The sequence below is a fragment of the Crassostrea angulata genome, chromosome 1 (genome assembly GCF_025612915.1).
Source record: "Crassostrea angulata isolate pt1a10 chromosome 1, ASM2561291v2, whole genome shotgun sequence".
NCBI lineage: Eukaryota > Metazoa > Mollusca > Bivalvia > Ostreida > Ostreidae > Magallana > Magallana angulata.
Genome location: NC_069111.1, coordinates 55,528,004 through 55,555,994, shown reverse-complemented (window position 1 = coordinate 55,555,994; position 27,991 = coordinate 55,528,004). Strand labels below are relative to the sequence as shown.

General features: G+C 37.4%; 1 protein-coding gene across 3 annotated transcripts; it reads right to left on the bottom strand.

Annotated features, from left to right (window-relative positions):
* Positions 1-1,764: 1,764 nt before the first annotated feature.
* On the bottom strand, positions 1,765-27,991 carry LOC128164136 (disks large-associated protein 4-like). Of its 3 annotated transcripts, none has more exons than XM_052827886.1 (10): positions 27,908-27,991; positions 24,883-24,944; positions 21,902-22,042; positions 20,080-20,139; positions 14,957-16,544; positions 6,858-7,405; positions 6,430-6,535; positions 5,615-5,706; positions 4,718-4,864; positions 1,765-3,651 (listed from the first exon to the last, which is right to left on the bottom strand). In XM_052827886.1, the coding sequence occupies exons 5-10, from the start codon at positions 16,470-16,472 to the stop codon at positions 3,391-3,393; spliced, it is 2,670 nt and encodes an 889-aa protein (XP_052683846.1). In that variant the 5' UTR covers positions 16,473-16,544; positions 20,080-20,139; positions 21,902-22,042; positions 24,883-24,944; positions 27,908-27,991; the 3' UTR covers positions 1,765-3,390. The 3 variants fall into 3 exon arrangements, with proteins under 3 accessions (XP_052683846.1, XP_052683842.1, XP_052683853.1); XM_052827882.1 differs by having other exon boundaries at positions 21,965-22,042; XM_052827893.1 differs by lacking the exons at positions 20,080-20,139; positions 21,902-22,042; positions 24,883-24,944; positions 27,908-27,991 and adding an exon at positions 16,826-17,262.

Here is a 27,991-nt window from a genome sequence, read left to right as displayed (position 1 = left end):
GATTTATTTTTTAGCATCCTTGATAATGGAGATCAAGCTCTGCATCTGAAGCTACCTCTGCGATTCATTCATATTACAGTTAAATCAACTATGCAAGTTTGAAATAGTACTATCATCTATTAAACATGTGACCTGTTCCTAAAAACTTAACTTTATCCAGCATCCGAAACCAGACTATGCATTCAAGCCTGTCAAGTGCATCAGTATCATAAGACACACCATCCATGGAAGTCTGGTGAAGTATGGACAAGTAATAACTAAGATATCATCATCAGAGGGCACCTGTTTCAAAAACTTTATCTTACCAGCTCTTAAAACCTTAACCTCCTTAACCTCCTCCAGCATCCGAAACCTATTGCTCAGATTCAGCATTCAACCTTGTCAGGTGCATCAGTATCATAAGACGCACCATCCATACAAGTTTGGTGAAGTTAGGACCAGTAGTAACTAAGATATAATTATCAGAGGGCACCTGCAACAAAAACTTAACCAGCTCTAAAAACCTTAACCTCTTCCAGCATCCGAAACCTATTGCTCAGATTCAGCATTCAAGCTTGTCAGGTGCATCAGTATCATAAGACGCACCATCCATACAAGTTTGGTGACGTTAGGACCAGTAGTAACTAAGATTAATCATCAGAGGGCACCTGCAACAAAAACTTTAACCAGCTCTAAAAACCTTAACCTCTTCCAGCATCCGAAACCTTTTGCTCAGATTCAGCATTCAAGCTTGTCAGGTGCATCAGTATCATAAGACGCATCATCCATACAAGTTTGGTGAAGTTAGGACCAGTAGTAACTTAGATATTGCTATCAATGGGTACCCGCAACAAAAACTTTAACCTGCTCCAAAAACCTTAACCTCCTCCAGCATCCGAAACCTATAGCTCAGATTCAGCACTCAAGCCTGTCTGGTGCATCAGTATCATAAGGCACACCATCCATGCAAGTTTGGTGAAGTACAGACCAGCAGTAACTAAGATACTGCTATCAAAGGGCACCTGCAACAAAAACTTTAACCTGGTCCAACAACCTTAACCTCCTCCAGCATCTGAAATTTAGGACCCAGATTCAGCATCCAAGCCTTTCAAGTCCATAGGTAGGTCCAGATGCATCATCCATGCAAGTTTGGTGAAGATAGGACAAGTAATAGCTTAGATACAGGACCTGCAACAAAAACTTTAACCAGGTCCGGACGCCAACGCCGACGCCACCGCCGACGCCGACACCGAGGGTATAGCATAAGCTCTCCTTGACTTCGTCTCGGTGAGCTAAAAAGTCAACTGAGCAGAAATCTTATATGTAGAAAACCATTAAAAGACTTCTTTGCAGTGAGAAGTATTCCTGACCAGGATATTTATTTGATCCTTGCGAAATTTTCTATTTTCTCACATGCAAATAAAATTTGGATTACAGAGCTGAATAATTTATGTATTCTTTTCATGGTCCTTACAAGAAAAATTTCACTGCTGTAAAATCTGTTTTTCCGTAGCATGCATGCAGAAAATAATTTTCCCGCAGTTTCTCTATTATCTATAGATGAAGTTTAATGTCTGACAAAAAATTAAATTCAGATACTGTACATACTTGATACCATTGCCCCAAAACTTTACAAGTACGTGTAGTTTTTTTTTTTATTAAACAATGATTTTTTAATTCTTTTGTCTTAGTTGTTCAGGGTAAAATACCTCTTCACTCTCCGATCCATCTTGGCAAAGTTGTCCATTAATTAAATAGTCAGAGAAAGAATAACAAAAAATAACATTGTCATTTTAAGTAACATTTTATTGAATGAAATAATAGGCACTGCGATTATCATAACATTAAAATAACAAATACTTTCCAAATTCACAACATTTAATATTCTTAGAAAAATGTTTTGACTGTAATATCTTTGTTCAACATTCATTAATTCTGTGGTCAACATGAAAGAGTTGCAAATGAGGCTACATGTTTCAACCAATCAGAACTTGTGAGATGATTAAATTTATTTACTTGACTCTTAACTGATGAAAATTCACAACACAATCTTCAGCTTGAATTCAATACAAAACAAACAAAGTTAACTCCTAAACAAATAACAAATAAATAACAGATGACCGTGAGATAACAATGAGATTCATTTCTGATGTCGAGAAGATTAATTACATTACAATTGTAATAATTCCATTACACTAGCTGTCAGAGGTTTAAAACAGTAATTGCTTAATTATAATAAAATCTGTTATCAAAAATGTCAAAGTAACAAGTCAATTCAAATATCGTCTTCTAAAAGCATGCAAAAAAGCAACATAAAAAGTTTGACATCTACATTACCAAATACATACAAAGTACATGTACAAAGTGTTAAAAGTTTCTGTACGAGAAGTAAGCTTAAATAAAACAACATAAAATGGATACGTCACTGAATTGAACTCGCTTCGCAAAAGTGTGTTTATGAAGAACATTAAATGTATATACATTAAAAAGTAAAACATGTACACCGTAAGCAAGACACATAAATTATAAATATACATCAAGATTACATGTGTCACTATAATGCGAAGGAAGCAATTAGTTTTCTTATGCCAGAGTTACCCCCCTTTGACTGACTGCAAGGAATCAGCCTTCCTCTTGGAAAAAAAATTTGTGAGCTTAATGTGTCTCAGACTTTAATCTTTCAAAGGCAAATTCGAAGTGCGAAAGTTTTTTGAAAGTTTAGAGTCTGAAAGCATCATGAAGCTTTCAAAGGGATTTTTCATGTTTCCAAGAGCAAGGCATAGATATATTCTAAGATTGGTAGCGTGTTTACACACCCACCATCTTGTTGTATCAGATGAAGGCTCTTTGATTGTTTCAATCTGATGACTAGAATTGCATACATTCCTTTATTTTTGACATAAAGGGTATGGTTCATAAAGGAACAAACAGAAAAGCTCCCCTGGGAGAGAGACTTACAGACCTTGCAATAAAATTCAACCCGAAGATTTCTTGGCACATACGGCATAATAAATACCTGTATTATGTTTAAACAGCCCATAGACTGCTGCCGTGTACATCCGCGCTATAAAAACTGACCACCACACCACAATCTGGTGATCAAATTACCCCTTAAAGGTACTCACTGCTCCACACATGCAGTGAATGATATCATGGAATTCACTAATATTGCACATTGTAAACATCATTATTCATGTACAAGTAATTACATCAGCTCTTCTGTCAGGGAGGTAGAAGTGAACAGGGTGGTGCATTATGGGATACTCATTTTTCTCCAAACATCACATAGTCCCTTTGGTCTTACTCGGTTCACTTCCAAATGAAAACTTTGTCATATTATGGCACCAACACTTGCTTCAGAATGTTTAACAGTTTGGCAGTTTTCTGTCTGTCGTATGTTTTGTTTTTGTTTCAGGAAACAAAGATTTCCACGTCCTCCTGTTTTGGTTTTTGTTTCATGGCAGCACGCCTGTCTGCCAACATTTTTTTGCGTGCATCCTCACGTGCCTTTGCTGCTGCCCTCATTTTTTCGGTTCGCTCGGGGGAAGACTCTGGAGTGTCCTTGGCTTTGGGAGCTTTCCTGCGTGACCCTGGTGTTCCACTGGGGGTGCTTCCATTGCTTAGGGATATGCTTCCAGACTTTGGGCTGGAGTTGATAGAACTGCCTCGTGACTAAAATACAAAAGTAACACATGTACTATTTTTAACATCAAACATATGACTTAAACGCATGAGCCATTTTGATTTAATCATTTTACTTGATATTTAAACACTGTTTATTAAATAATGCACAAAACTGCCATAATACATGTAACAGCTTATCTTTGTTAGCCAAATTAAGATGTTTATTTTTATATTATCAAACCACATTTGTTAGAGGACCAATCAGTTACTTGATTAAACCCTTTATGCATGATTTCATTCAGACATTCTTTGACACATAACCACAAAGACTTAAACCCCCCATATGTACAAAGAAGCATTGAAGTAGCCCATTATTAATTTTTATATCTTACATCTCTAATCAGCTTACAATGTCCGCTCAATTTAATCTCAGAATCTAATTTATGTTTATATCTGAACCACTCAAGGGGCACGCACACCAGTTCATAAAGACATCTGGATTTGGGCGATTACTTTTGACCTCAATATACACGATATATGTAAATAATACACCTTATACCATTTGTCTGGTCATGCTGCTTTTTATAGTTAAAAAGCAGGTTGTCAAACTAAGCTTATACCCTGATGTTGTTTGATAGTTCTGAAGTCTGTTAGACCCGATTACAGTTTGGAGCCATTGGTAAAAATCAATAACTCCTAATACTTCCATCTTTCACTGTGACCTAATTTCCCTGTCATCAGATTATGTAGGTTGAACTCGGTAACAATATCGATTTCACTCAGAACTATTCAATAATAGACTCATATAAATGCCAAAAATTTTGGAAATAAAACACTTTGCGTCATTCAGGATATTCAGTCAATACAATTAGCATTGTGTTCTCATTTTTTAATTTAATTTACCTGAGTGAGCTTTCATTTAAAATGCCCGAGGTCCATTAATTCAAAATTTAATTTGAGTGAAAACCTATAATTTTGATTCCAATGGTGGATGGATGGATGGGTGGGGCCCAGGGGTGGTTTGGTTGTGAGGAGGGTGTATAATTTAATATTTGGTGGAGTAGAGATGATGCTCTATAACTTGGAATTGTAATTGTTGCCCAATGAGACCTACATGAGCTGCTAACTCCTTCCACCCATTCTGCCTCATCAGGTCGAGTTCAGCGAAGTGATCGTCGATATTGTCTGCCTGGATCTTGATCATATCCCAGAATCCCTGCAGGTCGGCCCACTTCAACACTTTACCATCTTCCGTCGGGTTCTACAATACAAATCAACTGTCAATAAACCTCAACTTTTAAACTTACTATTTGTGAATTGAAAACAAGAACTTGGCTTCAAAGCTTATATTTGTAAATCAAAATATTGACAGTCTGTTGAAATTTAAATAAAAAGTATAGGACTCCTATTTCCTGAGTTACTTAGATTGAAACAATACAGATAAAGGGGCCAATGCATGCTCAGAGACTTTACACATAGATCCACCAAGATATCACCCACAACTGTGTCTCTACTTCCTGTGGAGGACATCTCTCGTGTTCCCCATACTACTGATCTTATCTCTAAGGAAACTCGTCTGAATGAAGCCTTCCAAGCCCAACAAATGAATGTTTTCTTGTCAAATGTTGTAAAACTTGGGCCTTTAAAGTCATTCAACAAGGAAAATTTTCTTGTCTGACATATTAAGAGGAAGAGTAAAGATTATCAAGTGAATTAGAGATATTATTAAGACTGCAAAAAAGTAAATATTTGTTAATTTCAAAACGATCCTCATGTTTGAGCCGCTAGTTTTCAAATATATTTGCATGTTCCATGTTAGCACCACTTTTTTTTATTATAGCCTTAGGTACACACATCATGAGGGACATAACTATTTTATTTGGTGAGGTGTTGATTGGTGATGTAATAAGCCTCAAACATTCAACACAGCTGTATTACACAACTCTTCCACATGTACATTATAGGAGACCTGACAGTCCAGCGTGTGATCCTATCAGGGGCAGTTACTCACCATGTGCTCAGCACAGAGTTCCCGGAACTGCTTGAATTTCTGGGAGATTAACAAATGAGCCTTCCCTACAGCTGCACGAATTTTACCTCGTACTGTAAAAAAGAGAAACAGCTGTTAGTTGTATGTGTCATGTACATGTTGGGTGAACATTCATACAAATATTTCTGTGGGCAGTCTTTGAAATATGAACCATGAACAATGCGATGTGATATCTGATATCTAAAACAAGTGACATAAACGTAAACTTGCAATGAACATGACTGATATCTGCTTGAGATGTCTGATAGGCTCTATGACCGTTTTCCTTTTCTTTAAGTCAGACCACAACATAACATGACATGGCTTTGCACACAAGGGTCATAGTTACACAATTACATTAATCTATTGTGTATATTGTTTAAGCTTCTTAAATTTGACTACTGATCCTTGTTAGCTCCTTGTAAAGCCTTGTTATTAAAATTATTTCAGACTTTTTATAAATACAACAAGTTTGAGCACTGAATCATCGAGGGCAAATTCTGCAATGGCTACACTGGTTGACACTCTGACAACTTCAGGGACAAAAATGAGTTATGCTAAAAAGTATCGTATGTGGCTTTGTATAAATATATGTATATCTGCCATTAAATAATGCGATATCATTTTTTACAACCCTCTAGAATGTTGGGTTCAAGCTATCTTCTCCCAATAACCTATACTATATAAACACTATTACTCTCTCAATCCTCTGGTCTACTATAGATAAACTACATGTAGACAATACCATTATATCATCACCATCCTCCTTTGGTTTATATATATACACCATTACTTACCGTCCTCTGGGATGCTGGGGTTGTGGACCTCCGCCTCAATCTGCTGACAGTGAGACAACAGTCGATCCTCCCACTGCTGGGTGATCCTTAAAAAGTACTCCCCATCCTGCAATAGACAATGGTCCTCTATCAGGTCATAGTTCAACAGATCAAGGAGATTCTCACTACCTGATATGAATTCTATTCCACAGAAATACAAATTTCATTTGAATTACCGGTATATATATTAAAACCTAAGTAACAATTTTATCAATGTTAGGTATGGAATCGTTCAATGTATTGTTTACTTTTTATAGAAAAAACTTTTTAGTCTATTACTTTTCTGTCAAATACATGTATATATCAATGAAAAGTTACAGACACCCAAATAGGAAGTACATGTACTAGAGCATCGATTTACAAGCAGTCTGCGTTCTGCATCCACTTACCTGCTGTCTGTCCCCCGTGGGGTAGCGGTCATCAGCTAACACACTCGGTCCGGCTGCAGACTCTCCGTTAGAATCAAGACCATTGTCATACACTAGGGGCTGGGGGCATATTAATCCAAGCTCCAGATTACTGTTTGAGGCAGAAGTCCGCCTCATAGGGGAGATCACTCTGGAAACAGGCATGTCAGTGACCGGCTTGTGGTCAGATTGTAAAGAAGAACAACTAGAGTAGGGTGAGCGTCTCTCTATAGATTTGTAGGAACTGTACTGACTGTATCTCCCATAACCACTCACTGCACAACTCAGTTTCAGATACGACGGGGTTTTACTGCAGTCTTTAAAGTCAGTGCTGGCCGTGGAGCCGAGTTTTGGCATACTTGAGAATAAGACTCCATTTTCCGAGGTTGCGCGGACTTTGCCGGTGGAGTGGTCGCCCGGTAGGGAGACGGGGCTGAGCGCGCTCTCTGAGCTGATTGGAATCTCGCGCCGTGTTGACACTAGCTGCTTGGGTGTGGTGCTTGATCCACTGTGACTAGAAGCTTCACTGTCTGGAAAACAAAAGAAACACAGTTAAATAATTACTGCCAGCCGTTACAATTCTGTGAAGTATCCCTCTATTTACCACAAGAGCAAGTCTCCTGAAGCATCACACTGAATAACAGTAAAGTCATTTAACAGAGAGACATTAAAAAGGGAAGACTGCATTCCTTACAAGACAAATGAATTTATATCCGATCCCTGCACCAGGAGGGTAAAAGCCTTTTAAAAGAGCTACAACCACAGAAACAACTCGGCTAGATAACTGTCACATGGATCTGGCGTTTCCAATAACTCCTTGTAATCTCCGGAACAAGTCACTCTTTTCCCCAGATATCCATTTTGTCATTAGCAGTAAGTGATTTTTTATTTCAAATCGACTGAGAGATCTACGCTATACTAGGATATAACAGAGAGACATAGAACTGAAGTCCTTCAACATGTTTGAACAGAATGTGAAGCAACAAGTGATGAAATCGATGTCTGAAGGAATCAGTGAGATATAGAAAGCAACACCTCAATAGCAGTGCCAAGCAGCAATGTCCAAGAATTTGAGTACCGTAATATAGAAAGCAGCACTGTAATACAGGCCTGTAGTAGCAATGTCAAAAGGAATCGGCTTCTAAGTATAAGAAGAAAGCAACACCTTGATGTAGAGCAACAAGTGTCTGAATCGATGTTTGAGATCAGAGGTATGCACCAACAGCCTGTCGTAACACAGGTTTGTGTAGCCATTGACTGATCAATATTCAAACACAGAAACTACACACCGATTTTTGTACACAGGTCGACCAGTGTACTTAACCGTCACAGATTGACATCTTCACAAACAGCTTCAGTGATCCACACCCAGCTGAGGCTGAGCATGTATTGATATTGTGACATTAAATACCTGTACAGCTACATGACTCACTTTCCATCCCTATTCTGTGACTTTCATAAGGACAGATTTCCCGTAGCTTATCTACTTTCATTTTCTGTGTGTTTTTCTTCCTGATAATGAGTAGTTACTGGAGTATGCCCTGTCCCGTGACTTCCGTACGTCTATGAGCCCTGACCCCGGGGTCACTGTCTAACAACACATTACATGCTCAGATGTAATCCTGCTTAGACAGAGTTATTTCCCCTTGGCAGCATGATGATTTCTGGTTTTGTACACCTAGATAACAACTGCTAGATGACCCTAAGTGTCACGACCCATCCACTGGAGTTGTCTGTCACTCAATGGCTTAACGTGCAGGTGCACAAAACATATTGGATTAAGCCCTGCCATCATCTCAGTAATATAGGGTTTAATGAGGTGCTGACACATATATATATATATATATATATATACACCTGTCATTAAAGTCCAGTGATTAATTAGAGATTAATAGCTCTAACCTTGTGAATGTTTGGACGCCATACTAGGCAGCAATGGTATGGATTTCCTAGCTAACACTGTCCAATACTCTCAGTTTGTGTAAAGCCACAAGGAGAGAAACAACTTCCTTTCCAAATAAAATCTAAACCGAGCCTCCATTTTATATAGTGACTACGAACATTAGCGCAGCATAAATTATATTACCATACAATTCTGACTTGGATTGATAATTCAGAACATAATTAATGAGGAAATGGAAATCTGGTTACATTGGGAGAATGAATAAACAATAACATAAAAACCATTTACAGTGGTCATGAAGGAACTCTTTCCTTAATCAACAAGGATGGTATACATCAACTGATTATAGTTTTAGGGAAGATTTCAATTTCCTATTTGTCAACTACAGACAAATATATGAAGAAATCTCAAATTTCATTTGACAATCTAATTTTTCTCTGGCGTGGTAACTAAATGTAACGAGGTTCTTTAATGGCTGAAATCATTAGGAAGACTTCAGATTTATGGGTAATGAGACAATTTTTAAAAGAGGAAATTGGCTAAAAACTATATCCAATTCACTTAATAAACCCTACTCACCCAATCCAATCAGGTGCTTGGAATAATGGAATAAATACACAACAAATCGTCCACAATAACTCCAAATCACTTCTTACTTGACTGGTTCATCTTGACTGGCATGCACATGCCGTCTGAGTATCGAGTTCACAGGAAACAAGTAGAGCAGGCAGGGCACAGTGTAGATCAGCGGCACACAAAAAATACTTCAACTCCACCGCTTTAATCCACAGCTGGTTACAAGAAATTTGAGGGTTTTTTGCACATAATCAGAATATACACCAACAATTTAAGGAGAACTCATAATACCAGAACTATTTAATCCGAGCAGTCAGGTGGCTTGTAGAAACCAGTATATTGCTCACCATCTCTGGGTTGGTCTCCCTGGTTGTATCTTGATATACTCGACCAACAGGGAAGTTAAAGAGTTTGATTTTGATGCCAGCTAGACGGGGTCATATTGAATGACTGAGAACCAAAACACTTGGTTCATAGGGTGGTCAGAGGAGGGCATATGTGACCGGGGCAGAAAAACAAAATCTGTCAGAGGAAATTCTGACTTAGAACAATTTCTATACAACAAAATAACTTTTCAATTCCCTGAAGAATTATTAGACAGAATCATTGAGTCCTTTTGACCATAACCAGAACTCCTAGACATTATTGATTGTCCTTGCTGTTACTGGAATGACCTGTCCAATATGACAATCATTCATCCTTCAATTAATACACCAGTCACCTGAGTTGACTTTCACCACAAACCTGTTACTACAGCTTAAAGTTGATTAATATAAAGTATCGGCAGTATATATACATACAGACAGAGTGGTCAGACTCAGACACCAGGTCCTTCATCCTTAATCCACCTCACGGCCAGTCGGTACACAATGATTCACAGTCCACTCCAATATCTACACAGATCTACGACAGAGAAAACACCGAGTCTGTGTCACTTCCACGTCAGGCCTCTCATTGGTCACGGTCCCTGATCACACGGGGGCTGATTCAAAACTCTCTTCTCACGACCATCTCCATTCATAGCACTTATACCTCTTAATGCATAAAATCCAAAAACACAGTGAGGACTACCTTTTTTTAACTATAAAGTATTTTTTTTTATCCATCCCCTCCCCTTTTAAACCTATGACATACACCAAAAGGTATTTGATATTTGCCATTTTCACTGTCAAACATATGTATAATGCTATTTTGGAAGAACAAAACAGGTACCGCTAATTAACATGTTACCTGACTGATCTGTAAAATTACCATCAAAACGATGAACCAAACTAAAATATATCCTGGCCTACCATTACAATGCTTGTACTCAAAGAGCTCAAATTTTTGGGGGATTCTCCTCCTAGCATATATGCTACACATTCCAGTTAGTACTTGCTGAAATGTGATCAGCTCATATCTCCAATTAGTGTATTGGATATAACTATCAGTTCTGATGTGTTATAAGTTTTGGTAAAACCAGAAAGGCCATACATTCAGTGACCCCTCCTCTCATTTCCTTGTCCCTAAGGATTGGATCTAATGGCCAGGTGTGGAGGAATAATATCCCATATTGCATTCACTCATGCAAGCAAACATATACATGATATCCCATCCAATAATCTCCTGAATTAAATATTCAAACTTTGTTTATGTACTTCATGTAATTAATTAAATTATTATTATTAATTAATTTGCTAATTAACTCTCTCTCTCTCTCTCTCTCTCTCTCTCATTCCCTCCTCTCTGAGCTGTAACATTTCTATATATATCTATTGATCCCCCATCACTGACTCACTGTCACTGTATCAATACTACAGTTTCTATTGCTGTCATTGATTTTCTTCCCTTAGCTGTACTCATTAATAACATAATAAGGTAGAAGATAAAAATATCCAGAAAAAGATTGTTAAAGAAAATTGGCATAAATTTCTGCATTTTTTAATTAACCGGTTCTTAATGGATGCTTCAATGGTTCTTCAAAAATAAACATAGGACTTGTACAAACATTTAATTAGAATTTACCTGTGATTTCAGTCATTCTCAATATGATATGCATTCCAGATATCCTTTTCACACAAAACCTCTGTACAATATCGACATGAAAAGCAAAGTATGTCTCTACCACAGTATACTATTGACACAGAAACCCGGTGGTTTGTGGGGTAGACGATTCTCTGTCAATGGACACAAAGCTCTGGGTCTAAATCCTGATACTCAGCCAGAAACACACAACACACCTTATTCAGTTTTTAAATCATTTTCACGTCATCAAATCAAATGAAAAACACGTCTGTACACATATCAACAAGATCAGCCCCTAACTGTCAACAGTTCCAATCAAGCCCATTAATGAGTTTAAAATCTCTGGGCTGTATTGTATATCTCCCCAGGTAAACATGGACCAATTATAAATCAACAGTCCCTAATTAGAATTAATTATTGGTTAAATGGTCAGTGAGACGACCCGCTGGTCACCATAGGCTACTGTTACCACACATTATTGGTTCTACTGGTCAGGGCTGACTGTGGACTGGGGCTGTGTAGATACATGTTATCAGGGTAATCGGCTGATATTGATTGTGATCAGCCTCACAATAAGCACAGTTTACTGTCGTCTAACTCTGCAGGTAGGCACAAAACATCATTGTCAGCACTTCTGGACTTCAAGTCTTGTGTAGGTAAAAGTTCTTATTATCAATTAAATTTTGACTGAATTCTACAATTAGTTGCCTATTTATTTTCTTTGCCTATCTCTGGACCAAATGAGGCATGACTTATTTGCTTTTTCATTAAACATCTGGGATATTGATAGTAATTATTTTACAGGTGGTAACGAGTCCATGAAATTGAAAAGAGAAGAAAACTTTACACACAGCACTGGGCAATAATACTAAGTTTTCCAGGGATCATGCATCATTTAACCTTAAATTACCTAGAAAAAATCATCTTTTCTTAAATACACTATGCAAAATACTCTATAATACAAATAAACAATTTTCCAAGGATTGCACACCTCTATATTTGACATATTTAGACACAGGCCAGAAGGAATGTCATACATCTATACAGCTACTATGCCAGGAATGCGATCCCATGACACCTGTGACATAATCTAATGCTCCCCTCCCTGTCCTAATCCCCAATACTTTCAGTTTCCATCCCCCTATCACCTGGACCCTTAATAAACCTCCTCTCTCACCTGTAATTAGGCCAGCGACCCTAAGCTCTGGAGGAATGCTCTGGGGGCTAGTTCCAGGTAGCTGTGTCCAGAAGCTGCTAAAGTTTGGGACTGACGACACACGGCTTATTTATCTCGACACCTGGTGGACCTTACAGAAAGTGTGACAGCCTCACTGAATCTCCCTAATCAGGAGTATGTTTACAGTCAACACAGCTAACTTGTTATTGCTGCCCTGGGTAAACTAAGATCTCCTGACATCTACAATTAGTTGGTGTCCAACAGTTAGGGCTCCCACTCATCATCTTATTCTAATTGTCACTGAACAACATGTACACACTTATAACACACATTTCTCTGCAGTACGCCATGACAAGTGCAGTGTAACTCAATTCATCACTGAAGCCCTGAGAGCCCACTGCAGCACTCAGTTACAAGTGAGTCACTCCCTGCCGGAATATTCATATCACACACACGACAAAATATCTACTCTATGCTAAAATCTCAGTTACATAACTCCTTACCAATTTGCACACAAGAATTGTAATGATAAAAGAATTAATTAGCAACTCCCAATAAGAAATTAAATTCTGTTAAAACTTAGTACATGGATATCCAGTCCTCAAAAATATAGCTCTAATATTTCCCATACAAAACCCCCGTGTTTCTGTTGACTGTAAGATATCTCTGTTAATTGTTAACTCGAAAGTAAAACAATAAAATAAAGCCGTACCAACAACGATGTTCAACAACCTCCGTCACTTCCACATTCTGCAATACTGGCACCAAACATATGTCTTAAGTTTTTCAAAGTCTTGCTAAAAGCTTTAAATATTTGGCAGTGTTGAGAGATTATTTTTATCTGTTGAAGCTTGAAACCTTCAATCATTACTTATAGAGGATTGTGTTTTAGCTCTCCCCTTGCCATTATGCATACAAAGACCGGGTACAGTTTTGTATAAGTGTGGGTTCCACTCCATTTAAAGTACCTGATAGCCCTTCAACTGATCAATGAAAGTCTTTATATCAAATCATAAGTGTGACCTGTAATATATTCCAAAGTTTTTGGTCACATGCAAATTGCTTATCGGTACATGTACCATCAGAAACAGAACAAGTTAGAAAATCTTAACTACCATTTCGAGTTATGATACAAGCGGCCATGCTGTGGGATACAGAGGGGGTTTACCTCTCACAAATACTCAACCTACAATCATCATGTATAGTCACTTGTCCAAACACTGTGTAACTTTCTAACTTTAGGTACCTGTATGTAGTAAGAAGCCTCTGACAAATTACCTCACACAATACAGTATAGAACTGATGAGCTAAGACAAAGTTTAAAAATGTTGTGTAAATTCTACATACCAGGTGTCCATAAATCTGATAGTTTTTGTGAATTTCTGCTTTCCTGGACGACCAGCATCTACTGTGGACATGTATACCAATATAATGTATGTTACAGCCCGATGTCTGGGCAGTATCCTACACAGCTGTTCCTAGGGGACATTAATCAAAGTACAGGGGTCATGTCAGGAACATCAGTCAGTCTCGGGTTGGGTGGTTTCTCCCTCAGTGGAGAGAGTCGGGGCTATACTGTAGTGTTTTGTTTTAGCTGGGCTACAGGACTACACTTTACATTGTTTTGTTTTAACTGGGCTGGCAGGGAACCAAAAAGCCTTCTCCCTTTTCCCCTGATACAGATCTTATTGTTCTACCTTCATCTCACTGAGGACAGGTATGTGAAGGTACAGGTAACTTACAGCACAGGTGAGTCATATCTATCACCTATTAAAACACACTTCTGGCTGCAATTAAGATTACCAATAACTCCAGCTAAACACACAACTAATACATAAAAGAATATTTTATTCATGTCGAGAATGAAGCCGCTGTGTATCAGTGAGTGGAATGTGTAAGGCCCAGAAGGAGGCATGCCAGAGTTGTCTTCCCATATACACAACGCCAAACCTCTCCGTTTTGTTTCAGTGTGATTGAGCAGAACATTGTCATCAATAATTCATGTTTAAGGTACCTTTGAATGTCGTAAATCACCCTCACTTAAACAGAACAAGTTACCAAAACCTGTACTACTTTAATACTTAAGCAATTAAGGTAAAAGTGTGTAATATAATCAGTTGTCCACTGGCAAATTTATAAATCCATGAAGGTAACATCGAAACACTTCCTTTTAAACATTCTAAATATGTTGTTATCTTGATTTCCTCACTGACTCCTCATCAAATACTGACCAGTGTTGAAGGTTCAGTGACTATAAGATGAAATCTATAATCTATAACTGGTAATTCAAGTTCTTTAAAAAATTCTGTAAATCCTCTAAAGTGCATAGTACACTTTATGTCTCGCTTAGAGGAAATCTTTAAATGACCATATGATGATACATTTATATCCACTCAGTATGAAAGGTAATTATCTACTCACCAGTCACCATGTTGTTGGGGGGAAAGTCACCAACCAAACCCTGGTGTGAGTTGGTACTTTGTGTTGATGTTGGGGGGACTCTTGGAGACTGGGGCATGTCTAGGGAGCTAGGTGGTTCCACACGGATATACGGCTTGGTGATAGAGTGTTCCCCGGAGAGACTGGGCCGGTCCGCCTGTGAGAGGTTCTCCTTGTCTCCCCCCGGGGGTGACATGGCCTTCATGGCCTGGGGTCGAGATTGTCGATTGGCCTCGCCATGATTAGGTGAACCATCCTCTGAAGGACTCTTTGGTGACTGCTTTTCTTTAAATCTTTGGTAGACATCCCTCTCTGCTATGGTGTTTTGTTCGATGGATTTGAGAATTCTGTTGGAAGCGGTTGACATTTGGCTTGGTTTGTTTTCCTGAACAAAGCCCGCCTCTCTATCCACGGAGAGGTTATCAAGACTGTCCTGGCTTCTGGATCCGGAGCTGGATCTCCGTTTGGAGCGACCCATCAGTTTCAGGAAGGAGCTTCGGACTTTACTCCTGGAAAAGCTTTCACTTTGCTGTGAGCCAGCTGTGTCCATACTTGAGGTAGAGCCTTTGTCTTTGTGAGATTTCCTGCCAAGTCTGGGGGACAGTTTCCGGAAGAAGTTTCCGATGCTGCCTCCAACAGACCTTTTAGTCGGGGTAAGTCTCCCACCCCCGTCTCTCCCGGGCTGTGAGGGCACTGAGTTGGACCGCTCGGCCTTGACGTCCTTGACCAGGCTATTGTGGGTGATTCTGGGCCCAGGTGGATACCGCTCCTCTATCTTGGCCTCAGCCAGCTTCTTCACTTCATCAGAGTACTGGTTCGTGATGGCCTGTCTGTAACTCACGGTTCGGTCATGGTCATACTCTTTTGATAACTGATGCACAGGGGGTATGGGTTTCTGTGGAGAGGGGGTTCCACCATTTGACAACCCATTTTTTGCATTCTGTCTCCCCATCACTCTTTTCCCACCACTTTGACTAGAATCACTCACATCGACACCGTTACTGTCCGAGTACTCCTTCACTATTAGCTCTGTCATCTCCCGTATCTTGGACGAATATTCACTCTTCCTGGGGGTTTCATATTCAGTAAAGGAAGGGTCAAAAGCAGGATCGATACTCGAGTTGAACTCGTTCCCTTGGAGTTCCTCAGTATCATGTTCGTAGGAGTCTGAATGTCTCACAGTAACCTTGGCATCATATGTCACATGTTTGGGGCTCACTTTGCGCCCTGGTGCACTATGTTCGGATTTCATACTTGAAGTTAACACGCGAGCCGGACTTGTTGATCGACTTCGCTCCTTCTTCACTCTGACTGGGGTAAGTACAGCACTGAAGCTCGTTCTGTACGGCTGTGGAATTCGAATGTCCACCTCTTCTTCAGTTTCTTGGTTCTGCCGATGACTGGCAGACTTTTGTCGTGTGATGTGGTCAGACACCACCAGAGATTCCTTCTTGTTAGATCTGTGATCTAACACGGACTGTGGGGCCTCTGTATCCATGGTTACAACTGGATTGAGGTTTTACACACTCAAAGGTCAGTGGTTTCCACAGCAACATGATGGACGTTTAGTCTGAAATATATAAGAGTAATAAAATGAAATCAAACAGCATTTTGTTGCTCTGAACAAGAGAATAAACAATAAACGGTTTCTACAGCACAGTGCACTGCATGAAAAAATTCCTAGTTCTTTCTCAAAAATACAAACATTGTATAAACAAACATTCCTGTCAACACAGGGTATAGAATTTCAAAGATTACTGCACACATAACAATAACATTCAAACGACTGTCTTGCTTTTTTACTTTTCAAAGACACATTCACAGATTACTCACTTTACTGTCAATTTGTACCTTTGTTTTATCCAACAATTTACACTCTGATAAATAAGAAAACAAGCACAGCTCAGGAACACTACTTGGGTCCTCAGTGATCCCAGAAACACAGCAAGGGTTAGACCTGTGGGGTCAGGACAATACTACCGGTGCCATGTCAAAACTAAACCCTCTACCGCACTCTACACTTGAATTCCTCGATTGTCTACAAGGCCTATGCAATCACACTGTGACCTACATGAAAAATTCATTCAATCATTCAGGTTAATAAATTACTGTAATACTTGGTCCCTGCATGGAACAAGACTGAACTAGAATTTGTTTAAAACTACTACCTTAAAACTCCAGAATAAAAGACTAACACAATAACATTAACAGAAAAGACTAACACAACAACAGGCCTCTCCATGGGTTATACAGGTCAAAGTTTTGTTTTTGCCACAGGTCAATATATACACCTTACTTCAATTCAATAAAACCTGGACTTACAGAAGTAGAATGCCCAATACCTGGCCAGGTAGGTTCACAGGTGATAGGTGAGAGAGGCAGGAGATGGAGGCCTGATATAGGTATTTAATCTGACAATGGCTTCTATTCACTGAACACAAAGGCTTCAATGGATCACCAGATAAGACATTTGTACTCTTGTTAAAGCCTTCACAAGTCCTCCATAAAGTGTGATCGGAGAACACTGCACCCTCGGTACAAGGACAGGCTCCGCCCGGAAAAGGCAAATGTAAACAATCGAAACAAAGCTAAGATATTACATTGCCACAATGTATTAAAAGTATGGGTATGTCCTAGTGCATTGCTATCAGTACTGGGTATGCAGGTATACCAATACTAACCCTGAATCATTCATGAAGAGGCACAATAAATAGAACTGACACCCAAACGTTTAGCCAGCCTGCTCTCAATCATGACATAACAATGCCAGACCAATGACTTCAAAGTCTGAAGGAGACAAACCAATTGCTTGTAATACAGGATAACATCATTGCATGTAAAAAGTTAGTAAACCATTGCTGATTCCATTACAAAAACCAGTCTAAACGAGATTGGAATTTTGTGATCCCTTTAAAATTCTTGGTTTTCAATTAACTTCAAAGTAATAAATATTGATTATCAGTCTATATCTGGGACAAGGTAAACATTGGATGTAAGAGCAAAGTACCAAAAAATTGCTATCCACTAACAAAACATTGAATCCAAATCTATCTTATCTCTCAAAATGTTATAATTAGTCTCATAGTTTGGCAAATAGTCTGCATGCTCCGATGTTTCGATGCCATCAAGCTCCCGTTATCTTGAAGAGAAACAATTAGTTGGCTTTTGCATCCATTCACAGAATTCCACATCCTTTCTCTGAGTAAACCCACATGACAAAGCCTCTTTGCCCATCCTCTGAATTATCTAGCAAGTTTGATGTAACTTCTTCAGCTACAAGCCTCCCTCCAATATTCCTCATCCACCATCGCCAGTTTACATTCCTCAAATCTCTAACACGCAATAGGGCTACATTCTAGCCTGCTTGTGTAAACATCGAGACTTTCACAAAATTAAATCCTGAATTCTTCCAAGATTTGATTTTAATTGTCTGTTTTTTATTAAATGTAGATGTTTCAGAGCTCAGCTTAAGTTAACACTTGAAGAAAACTAAGTCTAACAAAGGATATTGAAGCATTAGAATTTTCATGCTAGTTCTTTTAACATGACAAATGTCAATGCAGTTCAATGCATTTATGACATCTTTATAATTGCATTACATATTATTCATAATGACATACACGAGTAGACAGATCTTATTCTTTTATATACCGGTATATGAAAAACCATACTGTCAATAATTAAAATAAATTCCCTTCCCAAATCTTATCCAAGTAACCAAATAGGACAAGAAACACAGTTTACGATAAATTGGAAAGTAATAATTGTTTATCAATGTCTATAGAAGTGAAGTTAGGTAATTCTTCAGCTTTTGAGATAAGAGATGTCAGAACCTTGAAGACAGACTGTACAAATGGTTATTAATTTGTTTGATTTCAGAAAAAAAAAACTTAACTGAAATTGATGACATCAAACAGGAATCAGTTTCAAAAATATTCAAGCAAAATTATGTATTTTTAGTTTCGAGTGTTACAATTGCCCAGGGATTAACAAATTAAGTTAATCACTCCTCACCAGTACACGAAGAATGGAAATATTGTTAACAAAAAATTTATAATAAAGGCAATTCACCCCTAAATAATTTTACCACTGATAAAATGTTTTTCTTAAAAAGATGAGAGAAAAGAAGCATTTACCTGTCTGCCATTGCTAAGTCTCGTTTTGTTAAGCCCTGTATACACATACACAATAACAACAACAGCTGAAATCAGGAAGCATTCTCACACTGAGGAAATCCAAGCATTCACCAAACAGAAATATTTCAACAGAATAAAAAAAATCCCTCCAGAGAAGTTGTTTCAAGCTGGATGTGATGCTGGAAGATGACCAAGGTTGTGTAGTCTGTGAGAAGATGGAGAGGAGGGGCTGATGTTTCCTCTCTGGTGTGAATTAAAAAGTCAATTGGATTCACCTGAACTAAGCACAATGCCACTAAAAAAAATTGATCCGCCTCATCTGACAAGTAATTAACAGTAAAACAGTTTGGATCCAGCCTCACCACCCCACAGAATAAATCAATCTGACCACATAAACACAGAGATTAAGGGTCTTCTCCCAATCCACTACAGATATAAATCCAACATTAGCAGAGGGCCTCAAACACACTAACTCACTGCAGATTCACCACAAGTCACCATTTTTATTGACTTTCACATAAACCTACCAATAAATTGGCTATAACTCACATAGATGAATATATCCTTATGAGCCAATATTTTGCTGTCAATGTGATGACCCCTGACCTGGCTCTGACCTTTCTGAAACTCAGAGACGACTCCAGGGGCCCAGGCCACTTAGTCCTCACCCCCTGTGGGACTGTGAAGCAGAGGGTCTTCCCAGCCACAGTAAATGGATGAGAGACTTGACTGCTGTCCTCCAAATTACAGGTCTTACCTATTGGTACCTACATCAGGGCACAGGGTCCATCATTATCTCACCTAGATTCTCACCTGAGTGTGAAGGTTACTGATTATAGAGTGGGGGGTTATTGTCACTTCACAACTGTCTGTGCATTGACTTCTTCAGGGCACGAATTTAATGTTCTCTGTCCCTCTCTCTCTCTCTCCTCTCCTCTCTCTCCTCTCCTCTCTCTCTCTCTGACTTACCTAGTACACACACTGTTAGATCTGTGGGTCTGGATGGGGGGTTCCTGCTCTGTGCCACACCTACAATACAAAACAAGGGGCCATGATACTTCTGACAATTCATACAGACAATGCATGATATCAAATGCTATCATCTCAGTGGCTGGTGGGGTCAGGTTCCTGGAGATCCTGGGTAACAGCAGATGATGCATCAAAACCCCAGACTAATGCAATAATTACTGCCATGCATTTAGTATGAGTCATGTTCACACAAACCATTCGACAGGGATGTTCTTTTAAGGTCTCTTCAGCAATTGCCAAAAACAACTTCTCTTAACAAACTTTTTTATTTATAACATTGTTTTTGGTGCAAGTTGTTCAACTAAGTAATTGGCATATAACCACTTCATAATAGCACTCGTGTATCATGTATCTTGATGGGAAAATGATGTATATGATGAACGGAACTATGTTAGATTTTGTTAATTGCCTTCTCAATATTTCATCATCGTGTCATTTTTTCCCATAGAGCGATTAAAATTAGTTGGGATGATTTATCAAATCAATATTTGTTACAGTTTTTTGACAGAACAATGCCACATTTCCATGGCAACATGCTGTTCTATGATTTGGAGTCCCTCCTGATGCAATCCCAGCCTGACAGTGATGTTACTTATACATACTTTGCCTGGAAATGAGCATAGTTTGTCAGGACAAATTAACACCCCAGCACACCTAAATACAAGACAACCACAGGGAGTATATGTAATGTGTTGTTTTATCATGTCAAATTCCACTGATAAGAAAAACCATGTAACTCCTACCAATGATAGGGAAATAAGAAGTCCACTGTGCATTCAAGCTCAGTTTTAATGCATGTACTCATCAAAATCCTTGTTGTTTACGATACAAAGTTAAACTATACAAATACTCAGACTACATGCTATTAGGGATCAATGTAGCTTGCCAGCTTCATTGATATTTGGGCTTGTTGATCAGAAGAGCTAGCTTAATGACATTACAGTTTCCGCTCTGATTTTACTATATCCACTACCAAATCAAATCAATAGGCTTCAGGAACAGAATGTTGAACAATTTCAGAGCATCAATAAAGATGAAGAAACGATGAGAGGTTAGGGATGTAATAACCCTCAGGACTGGCCACTCAATCAGGCCTTGTCAATACTCTCAATCATACCCAAGGTCAAATTTCCAAAACTTCAGCAACAAAACTTGGAAGTCATTAAATCATAAAACCGTAGTTTGAGATACTGCCAGAACAATCAAGTCTGCCTTCCTTTTGATGTATGTGCTAACTTGAATAAAATATCTTCCTGCAGATAAATAACAGCAAAGCAATCTGTCAGTGCTGATTAAACATTGGAATGCCTGGGGGTCAGGGACCTGCATCCCAGGGGGTAGAGTGTGTGTCGGTGGGGGGTAGGGGTGCTGAAGGGAGAGAAAGCAAATACCTATTTCATATATCACTGGGTAAACAGTGCCTGACCATTGACATTACAGAGATCATTTTATCAATAGTCCACAGCGCCTCGTAAATAATGTGTACCTGTGTATTGAATTACACCTCATTACTAAAGTCATTGAATAGAACATACTATATCCACAAAAATCAAATACTACAGTACTCCGCATAGCACATGCAGGCAAGTAACACAGAGGAATGTGTGCAGAGGGTTCTCCCGTTTACTGTAATTTACAGCTTACGTTCTACATGATTTCTTCAACTTCTTAACAAGAAGATGAATCTTTTAACAAGAAGTAGTACTCCAGGAGGATAATTAAAACATCACATTAATATTAAACTTAAAAAAATAATACAAACCCTTCGAAAGCCATGTTTGCAGAAGAACAGTGTGTACACTCCCTATGTAGAACAGGCACTAACCTTAAACACTCGATCGACGACTGGAGCTCCTGTAAAGCACTCGGCTGACTCAGATCAAGGTAAGCAAACACCTGTTCCCTGTGAAAAAAATCAATACACATTCATATTTTTTTAAAAACAATGTTTATCAAGGTGAAGAGGCCTGATAAAAAAACCAAAAACTGGTCATTTAATTGATATCACTAAAAGGGCAAACTGCCAAAGCCTAATTTACAAGCTAAATTCAAATTAACAATCAATTCAAAATTCAGTTGCTGATTTAGACCCATCATTTTATTTTTGACCCCGAAGTCAAAAGCATTTACGGTGCTTTGAAAATTAACTTTACACTTAATGATGGCAGTAATCTAATAGCAAACTGATCAAAGAGAGGTGTATATATGTGGTCATATTTTGTAAAGTGAAGAGGACTACTGTCTACTGGGTACATTTAAAATAGATAATATCTAAGCTACAAAACTGGATATTGTGTGTCTCTGCGCCTACTCCAAGGCTTTGAATCCTGACAAATGATGGATGATGACATCAATTTCATTTTTTATTGCACTCTGCCCCCCCCCCAACATGTACTTAATACTTAATTTTTTCCCATACAAATGTCATCTTTTTCCAAACTGAACCACCCTACCACTAAGGTGGATAACAAGCCTCTGTAAGTAACCAGTCTCTAATACCCCACCCACTCACTTTCATGCACAGAAAATACCCCCCCCCCCCATTCTTTCCTTACCAAGGTCAGTTCTCCCAATAATTGGTGCTATATCAATGACAGAGAATCTGTAGATGAGCTATTGAGCTGTAATCTCCACTCTTTGGCCCTGACAGAGATTGCATCAATTATCCCTGTGTATACAGCATCTGTCCATCGCCATCTATCACACAGAGCGGTGAGAAATCCCCCTCAGAATGTCCCAGACAATCTCCCTGCACATATTCAGGAAAAACTTTTCCCAGTGAATTTTGGCAAATAATGTTCACAAGGTGTGAGGGTTATCAAACTTAATTTTGATCTAGCTTTCTAAGTTTCTATGTGAAGGTGAACTACTTGCATTTTGCTGTGACTCAGTTTGTTTACTGTAGCCAGAATTATAAGTCTAGATAGAATTTATTGCTTTGGTGACAAATGACAAGTTTTTGTCTTAGTGTCACTGTTAAATTTGAGTTTATCTCGGTAATATTACTCAGCTGATTAATGGACAGTGAACAGTTAACCAGTATGTATACTCAGACACAGGACTGTCTGGTATAAATACTGTGGTTTCATTAATTTTTGTGGGTATCAATTTTCATGGATTTTCTGAAAACCACAGTTTCAAGGATACATATATTCGTGGTCAATGATCCTATCAAAACAAAATGTTAATTGATATTAAACTTCAATGAACATTTAATTCCGTGGATCAACTTAACAACGAAATCCACGAAAATTGGTATTCAGCGAATATTGATGAAACCACAGTCTACAAGAGTATGCACTGTTAGTATGTTCATAGGTTGAGGTAAATTGATTACGGTAGTACTTTGTTCATATGTTAAGCCATTAAGATGAACAAGATTACTGTCACGTTGTTCAAAGGATGAAGAGAACAAACTAGTACTTTGCTCATTTGTTTAGCCAATGAGTTGAACTTTGTTCAAAGATTGACTGGCTGATGCACAGTTCATAGGTTGAGGTAGACAGATGGAAGGGTACTTTGTTCATAGTTTGAGGTAAATAGATTGACTGCTAGTTTGTGACCATTTTCAGGTGATCAAAATGACTTTTATTCTGTAAGACTGACTAATAAATGATTAAAAGTTTGAATGTACATACGTATAGGATGTTGTGAACATGTTGACTTGTTTTTTGTTCACAAAAGTTCTGTAATTTATTGTCGAACACCCAGCTCTGTATTTCTTTAAAACCTTTGTATCTATTCATGACTCAAATATGAGACTGTCTGTTCCTTACAAGCATAATGATCTAGCTTTGCTCTACCAGACTGTATGTAAATATGTAAACAGTTCATGTAACTTTGTACCTCTTGTACCATTCATAATTATGGTTTTGATCGAATAAAAGAAATAAATAGATCTATAGATTGAGGTAAACAGACTGACATACTGTAAATTCCTTATTTTACGCGAGTACTTAATTCTGCTGTTTTGTATCAAATCACGAGAATATAAAATCGTGAGCACCAACTTTTTGTAATGATTTCCTATAGTTTAAAACTGTCTGGAAAATAAAAGCGAGATTTTAAAATCTGTGAGGGTTGCTTCTCGCGATTTTACACGGATATTAATTCCTCGCGTATAATTAGGAAACTACAGTAGACTGTTTACATGGTGTAGACTGATTGGTTGATACTTTATGGGGTTTTTTTTCAATAGGATGAAGTAAACAGGCTCAATCTTACGGATCATGGAAAAGCAGTCATAACACAGATTCTGTGTAAATGAAGAAATGGATATGTACAGTAATCTTTGTAACGATGTGTGATACCTCTAAAGGAAACTTGTTGACATGTATCAAAGTTTCTTACTCATTCTATGATGAAACAAAACAAAATAGGACACCTTCAAACTTTAAGATTTATGAAAATGAGGGTCAATTCAAACTGTAAATAAAACTTCTCTAAACAAATAATGTAATCTGTACACTTACACCTGAACCTTAAGTTAGAAATATCCTAAATAATTTATAAGTATTTAGCATAGGAGACAAAGAAAGTGATATCCTATCATATTTACAAGACAGGTATATTACACCTGTCTTGTAAATATGATAGGATTATAATAACCATTGTATACACTGGCTGCTTTTACATTTCTCAAAACCTACCATAGTCTAAGTCTGAATACTTTTTCTTCATTCAGAAGACTTAAGGTTAAAAAAAAATCCCCAAACCCTTAAATTTATCTAAAAGCTGACTGACCTCAGTCAAAACACTGGTTGTCCTCAATCCCCTGTTAAACGTCCTCGTCAAATGGGCCTGCTCTGAAAAATAAAATTATTTGTTTAAACTGATTAGCAGGGTTTTAAATTGCTGACAAGCACGGAAATAATGATGCAGCAAGTAATCCTATTGGCGTTTTTGTTGTGTGAGTGGATTTGGACTGACTTAAGGTCTATCCAAAACACTGGATCGGAGAAATATTACCGGTCTGCTTAAGTTTCCTTTGTGTGACGTTGCTAAATAATCCAGGTCGCCCACCATGCATGCTGTCAAAATTGTATACCCCCGAGTGACAGCCGCAAAATCTTATCTCAAGCTTGTTAAAGAAATTTTGGATTCAATAGCAATCAAAGAGATGTGGTTCAGTCCCTTCTTTTTAATCTTTTTTGTTACTTAATATTCTTCAGGTTGACAAGTTATTAATACAATTTATATTATAATAATCCAAGTGCAATTTTATAAACTGTTTCATAGAGGAGTGAAACTTAAATGTTTACAACATATATAGTCATTCTACTAATCACAAATCATTCAAATTTTAAATACTGAATGGTAACACTAATTACATTCCATATCTCACTGTCTATGATGATGCTTCAATGGAAAGGGAAACAACTTTCACAAGAAATTCTGAATAATATTCAACTTGTGACAACTGTACATGAATGACATGCCTGCTTTTCCCTATTTTGTTATGATGAATGTCAAAACCTGAACCTAACATTGACTTCAAAAGCTCATAAAAAAAACGGTCTTTATTATCTTACAGTCAGAAATATAACAAACTTCACTCAAGAATGAGCCAAGTGAAGTTAGATTTACTGAATCTATATTGTTTTCACTTTCTTAAGTCTATAATTTATACCACAGTATATAATGATATTTTATGTGTATCTACACCTCTGGACCAGTATCACGACAACGTTCTTCATGCCATGACGACTGATTGACAGCTGCTGCACATAGAAGGTATCGATCTAATAGGTATCTAACACTAGGTTCTACAATACATGTTTATTGTAAAGTGGAATTGAAATAGTGTAGAATACACATATATATAAAATATGTCATCAATATTCCAAATCAAGAACTATACTTTGTCACGAGTTTTTGCTTTCACCACTTTTTGCTTGATATTTCAATAATAGTAAATACCTTTGTGCTTAATCTACGTTCATCCACTATTATGAAAAATGTCCAGATTACCTGTTTTAAAACGCCCCCTCTACCGCTTCAGGTTTCAATACACATCCCAAAATTAAAAGTCTAGTACGGAGATTTTGCATTAATAAGCCTGGATGATAACATTAAAAAATTGTGCAAGGTAACCCGAGTACTTCCGAATGCAGAAAAGATGTAAACATTTCCCATTATAAATCTCCATAAGAAAATTGTTTTTGATCCTGTGAAATTTTATGTGTTAAAAGGGATAATTGTTCAATGAGATATCTTGGATAAATTCCCTTTCATAGATTTCAATTGTATTTCTTTCACAGGCATGTGTATTTTTCTTAAAAATCAACAAAAATTGATGGAAGCAATAACTTGGGACAGACTACAGTCAAAACTGAAGTTATATTAATGAATGTTAAATTGCATTTATTATATTCATTTCTTCAAAAAATGTTATATACCCAGATATTAACAAGCTCAGAAAATTCTGACAAGCTCAACATTGATGCAATAAATTTCTTTGGCATTTCAAGAACAAAAAGAGCAAAACTAAGATAAGTACACAAGTACTTAATTCCGCGATTCCACTGTTCTGTATCAAATTGCGAGAATATATAATTGCAATCACCAATGTTCTGCAATAATTTACTATGGTCCAAAACTTTCTGAAAAATAAAAGCGAGATTTTAAAATCCGCGAGTGTTGCCTCTCGCGATTTTACGCGGAAATTCCTTGCATTTAAATCGGAATCTACAGTAAAACATTTTACTACAAATAATTTATTCTTATTGCAGTTTTTAAAATATGGCAACTAGACCTAATATGCCAAAGTAAATCACTTACAAACATGTAATTATATATACATAAATATACATTGAACTCACTAGCTGTGCATTGATGCTATGATTTTTTTTAGTCAGTAAATTGGACCCATGATTCCTTGTACAATGGATATGGCTACCAATTCTATGTTCTTGTCTGAGAACCAGTAAAATCCTAATTGTACCAGAGATGCAATGCATTATTTGTTCTCATTGTTCATCCAATTAATGATCAAAAACTTGTGGAAATGGTTTTTATATAGATAAAGGTGAAAATTATAAATGAATAAATAAAAGAACACAGACTAAAAATGTTTATTTTGTATTCATTTTTTTTCCAATCCATGCATTTATTTTAGTAAACAATGCTTATTTCTGAAATCTTAATTATGATGCATATGTAGTTGGCCAGTTAGGTGTTTTTGATGATATTTTGTTTGCCCTAATCGTCACACTCCAATATGTATTAATTTTTAAAAAATGTGCAGTTGTGTTTTGAGAACATCCACATGACAAAGATATCATTTTTACAGTCAGGAAATCTGCATAGTATTAATAGTAAATTTGTTTTCATTCATGTAAAATTCTTCAGGTGGAAAGAGGGGACACATCAAAGAAGAGATTTGAATTTCTGTTTGATAGACAATACAATATAATTTAATTATAATCTAATTCCCAGACTATATAGAACACGTAGAACTTTACATCTTTCAAAACTTAATCAGGTGTTAAAACTAAATGGACTCTTAAAAAACTAAAACAAACACTAAACGAAATATGATCTATTTGTCATAATCAAAATCAATGCTTTTAACCTACAACTATTAACTTAATACAAAGTAGAAGGCTACATACCTTTGTTCTTTTAATTTCAGAAAGTTAGGAAGTGTTCAATATTCAATATAGGCCTACATGAAGAACAAATTCTTCCTACATTTGGCCTGTGATTAATTATGTGTCATAGCATAAGTATTATCACACCTGTGAAATATTATTCATAGTGTTTTTACCTTAGAATTTAAAGTTCTGTACACACCGATTTATTTGAATGAACATGAACTGGATACGTCCCGCCGAAAGTAAACAAATCCAAG

Coding starts and splice junctions, on each gene's coding strand:
- LOC128164136 (XM_052827886.1), bottom strand. CDS start 16,472: ATGGATACAGAGGCCCCACAGTCCGTGTTAGATCACAGATCTAACAAG. Junction 6,536..6,857: donor CCACGGGGGACAGACAGCAG/GTAAGTGGATGC, acceptor TGTCTATTGCAG/GATGGGGAGTACTTTTTAAG. Junction 3,652..4,717: donor GGAAGGAGTTAGCAGCTCAT/GTAGGTCTCATT, acceptor TTTGTATTTTAG/TCACGAGGCAGTTCTATCAA.